At 36.6% G+C, this 4576-nt stretch overlaps 1 protein-coding gene across 1 annotated transcript; it reads right to left on the bottom strand.

Moving 5' to 3' along the window:
* On the bottom strand, positions 1-3808 carry LOC113769501 (WAT1-related protein At5g64700-like). The gene is made up of 7 exons (XM_027313964.1): positions 3618-3808; positions 3235-3297; positions 1325-1441; positions 868-1102; positions 590-748; positions 321-472; positions 1-238 (listed from the first exon to the last, which is right to left on the bottom strand). Exons 1-7 carry the CDS (start codon positions 3806-3808, stop codon positions 1-3), a joined length of 1155 nt encoding a protein of 384 aa, XP_027169765.1.
* Positions 3809-4576: the final 768 nt, after the last annotated feature.

Genomic DNA, 4576 nt, shown 5'->3' with positions numbered 1-4576 from the left:
TTATCCAGCAAGGCCCTCAACCCTGGTTAGAACAACTGCGTCCGTCTGTTGCTCTTTGTCTCCATGATTTATGTCGTTCTGAGGAGATAGTGCTGGCACTACAGTAGCTGCAGATTCAACTGACCTTTTTTCTACTTCACCGTTAGCACGTATAGTCTTGAATATTGCTTTGGTCTCCTTATTCTTTGCCCAAAGGAAAGAGTACAAGCCCACAATGATAAGGAACATACCAAGCAAGCTACAACAATAATTATAATCTCCAATTAATTGTGAAAAAGAAACATATGTATACTCCAATTAACTTATAAACTGATGTTTACCTTCCAATGGTGATTGCTTCCCCAAGGAAGAACGCTTCCGCGATGGCCACAAATACAAGAGATAAGGGGTTGAACATAGAGGGATAAGTTGGGCCTCGTTTTGATATAGCCCAAGAAATCAAGCAAAATGATGCAGATGTGGCCAACGATCCCTGTTATGACAATTACGACACTTAATTAGTTAATATCTTATACTAGTAAGTATATTTATAATTTTCAAGTCCATAGCCTAGAAAATGTTGGAATAAAAGATTTGATTAGACTCTTACCGAGTAAAAGATGGTAACTAACTCTAAATTCCATCCTAAATGCCAAGCTGCTTTGGATCTATCTATGCACAATCCAATAACTACTTGTTGCACTGATGCTATGATGCAAGTATAGAATGTTGACCAGAACTTGTAGGGGAATAGTTGGAATAACTTAACCTAACAGAAATCCAACAAAATCATGTCATCACAGATTATAAATCTTATTACTAATCTACTAATCCTTATAATAGTTTATAACATAACATTTTCTAAAACCATGTAGTTAGGTGGATTACCTGTGATATGAACCACAAACTATAGGATAAGCAGCTGCAAACTAGAAATATTGTTCCCCGAGTCCACTTGCGAGGCTTAGTGGTTTTCAGTATGGAATGTTTCTCCACGTTAAGGTGAGGGATGTGGAAGGCCTTGCCCTTGTAAAAAGCAATAACCAGTGCACCACCAAGGCATAATATTGCAGCCATAGTCTTTATTTTACCAGCTCTGGTATGCAGCCGCAGTTCTTCTATTCTACAACCATTCAATATAAAGCATGCAAATGGGGGAAAATCAAAATGGATGGTCATTTTTTCTTCATTTTCTTTTTTGATGGCAAATCCCATTCAACATGGTTGGATGCCAATCCAAATTTTATTAATATAAATAAAAAATGACAATGAGGGGGACATAAATCAAAATAGATGGTTCTTTATGCTCTAGAAAGATGGAAAACAAGATGGTTGCCTAGACTACCTCAGAATTGTTGAGAGGAGAAAAGTGACTATGGGAATGAGGTTGAGGAAGTTTGTTGCGTACGTGGCTGTGGTATCCCCTAGGCCATAATAGAAGAGTCCCATCGCCATGGTTATCCTGAACAAAGTAGACATGTTGTACATTCTTAGGAAGCAATTAACGAAGGACAAAAATAGCCCTTGGAGATGATGATACGAAAAAGCATGCATGTTTGGGACATTTATTCCTGAGTTTAATTATGTGACACGCATTCATACATTTCTCACAAAGTAATCTAACAAAGATACAATTTACCTCCAAAAGATCGTGTGCAATGCACCAGTTGATTTAGTGCAAATGTAAACGTAAGATTAAGTCCTAAGATAGGTACTGCGTATTGGTGAGAAAGGGCAAAGGAAAAAAATCCTAATAATGGGTATGTGCTGAATCTTAATATCTTTGCCACCAATTATGGTACCATGATCTCGCCTTAACATTTGTAGGGTAATTAAGCCACCAGTCGAATGTCAACAAAATTAGCAAATGACCAAAATCTAGAAATAATAGACTGCGTGCATCTATTTCCTGCTCAAGGCTTTGCAAACTTGAAAATAGTCAGAGTAAGAAGGTTTCTAAAATTGGAGTTAGGATCTATTTAAAAAATGAAGAAGAAGAAGAAGAGGCAGATTAAAGAAAGAAATGTAAAGAACAAAAATCTTTTCCTTGGATTCCCATAAAATTCTAATTTTGGTTCCGTTTCACATTTATCCTTATCCCATCCTGATATTGTGAAGTGTGAACCAAAAAGTGGTACCACTTATTTAGCATTTTTTTTTGTAGTGGTTTTACTATTAGAACTACATTTCATTTCCCATGAAAAAGAGACCAGGATTGCACTGTCGCTATAATAATTTCTAATAAGAATTGTTGCAACTAATTAACTCCTGCACTAGTACATTGTAGTACAACTAGCAGGCCGGGATTTTTAATCTCCACGGAAGCACGAAAGGCAAATTATAATTCCATTGACCGTTTTACCAATTAACTTTTGTAACTATTGAACTTTGGTCCAATGGTCATGAAGAGATTCTTAAAGCTCTCCTATGCACCATGTTGAAAATTCAAATTTCACCTGATATAATGGTAGGCTCACCTTTGGCCCCTATACAAGTTCCGTTGGACTAGTGGAGTAGATTGTATACGAATTTACTTTTGTATACCAATCAAATACTGATAGATTAGCTATCTCGACTGGTATGAGAATTGCTTCTTTTTTTTTCTTGGATTTTGTGGTGCTTTTAAATAATAATTTAATCCTCAAAGCCATTGTGAATTAATTATGGGTAACTGATATTAATCTTGCCATCAAAAGTGTCTCATTGATTAGGAATTTGCCATTTTGGCAGTGGTCTTATCTTGTGAGTGTAAAATTATCACTCAATCTAGAGAACTAGATTTTAACATTTTCGGGACGTAACAAAATAACTAGTAAGAAAGAATATAGCTAGTGAATCCAGGAAATACTTTTAATCCTCAGCAGAAAAAAAGAAGGAAATAGGGTAAATTTTGTTTGTTAATTTTAGCGTTAAAAATGCAAGTTATAATCTCACTAGGTTTAATCTTCTATAATCGAATGCTGACACATACTCTGACAGGCCAACCTAACTTAACAATGTTATTTATAACTTGGACAAATTACCCTGCTTTTCAAAAGGTTAGTCATCAATACTATTTGTAGGTTCTCCTTTTCAGGCTTCTACTAATTTATATGGTCATATTCTTGAATAAGTTAGTTTACAATAAGGGCAGCTGAAGCTCACAGTTTCCTCAAGTAATTTGTCCATTTGTATAGACTATTGCTCTTGTTAGTTGCTATTGAAAGGAAACACATGATTAATTACGAAATGTACTACAAGAGTAGGGATGCATACCCGGTTAGTGCAACCACAAATAGCCAGAAGAAAATCAACCAGCTCAGCTTCTTTCCATTGCCTCTGCATTGTGGTCCAATTACGAGCATCATTTCATGTCACAGAACAGCATGATTAACAAAATCAGGGATTTTGAACAACAATAAAACCAACGTTATTAAGGAGCTAGAAAGAAAACTGAAGAGGTGAAGTCGGGAGTGGGAGAAGAGCTAGCAAGGGAATTAACAAGAATCAATCAAGAATCATATAACGTTGGTTATATACTGTTAACTCCCCTGCTAGCTCTCCTCCCACTCCCGACTTCAACTCTTCAATTTTCAAAAACAAGCTAAAATTGTTGTCAAGATTGATAAAATGGGACGGAGGTAGTACTAGTTTACGACCTTTCCCAGAAAAGAGCAAAAGGAGCAACACAAATAGCACCCACGACATGCCGATAGAACATGTAAGCGAAAATGAAAGAGCCTTGGTTCAGTATCAGTCTTGACAGAAGCTGCAACCCTGTGGCGATTGCTTGTATCGTGAGCATGCCGGCAGCAAGTCTTCCTCCCTGAATCCATTTCTTCACCGCCATCCTTCCCCACTAAATGTCTTTGTTTCTTTCTTTCAATGCAGTTTCTGCAACTCTCGTTCTCTCTAAATTCAGAGATCGATCAGTTAATACAGGAACGCTAGCTGTTTCTGTTACACGTACAACGCCATCATCACACCCCGGAAATCTGATCTGAAAAAGAGAGCAGCAATTAATTATGCATGGTTTCTTGGCTTTCTTGATCAGTTCTATTGCTCCTCCTCGACCATGCTGCAAAACTGGCGATTCATATGTTTAGGATGTTGGGAAGCTACACGCTGAAGAAGTACTAGTAGTAGGTAAATACTAGTAAGAGATTATTGGGAAATAGCTAAGGGAACAAACTCTTTAAAGCCAATTGGGAATGGGTGATCATTTTTATGCCTACTCTTTCGAGTCTTTTCTTGGCTTGTTGAATAGGAGGAAGGCAAAACATATATATGTGTGTGTGTGTGAACATTTTGGCTTCTGAGTTTGCTAGGAGTCTAGGACTAGTGTCAGTATTTACGTGTCCAATCTAACATTCTTTTGTCCATTTAGTAGTTACTCCTCTTTGCAAGCCTAAATATAAATTGTTTCCTCAGCTTAGACTTCCAAGAAAACAAAGTTCAGAGAACTTTTAGCTAGCTGTACCAAGTTCCTCATAAATGCACATACAAATTACACTAATTTAAACAATCCACACAAAGTTTAATCAAACACAAAAAATATATATATAAGATGAATAAAATGAATTTTCCCCAAAATGATTCAAAACATAACGAAATTATC

Source organism: Coffea eugenioides, chromosome 1, assembly GCF_003713205.1.
Source record: "Coffea eugenioides isolate CCC68of chromosome 1, Ceug_1.0, whole genome shotgun sequence".
Taxonomy (NCBI): Eukaryota; Viridiplantae; Streptophyta; class Magnoliopsida; order Gentianales; family Rubiaceae; genus Coffea; species Coffea eugenioides.
This window is presented reverse-complemented; position numbering and strand designations above follow the sequence as displayed.

What these genes read in the sequence shown, in the direction of transcription:
- LOC113769501 (XM_027313964.1), bottom strand. Translation starts at nt 3,808, where the DNA reads ATGGCGGTGAAGAAATGGATTCAGGGAGGAAGACTTGCTGCCGGCATG. An exon ending in CTCCTCTCAACAATTCTGAG is followed by an intron (nt 1,103 to 1,324) that starts GTAGTCTAGGCA and finishes GAATGGTTGTAG; the next exon opens with AATAGAAGAACTGCGGCTGC. An exon ending in GTTTGTGGTTCATATCACAG is followed by an intron (nt 749 to 867) that starts GTAATCCACCTA and finishes GATTTCTGTTAG; the next exon opens with GTTAAGTTATTCCAACTATT.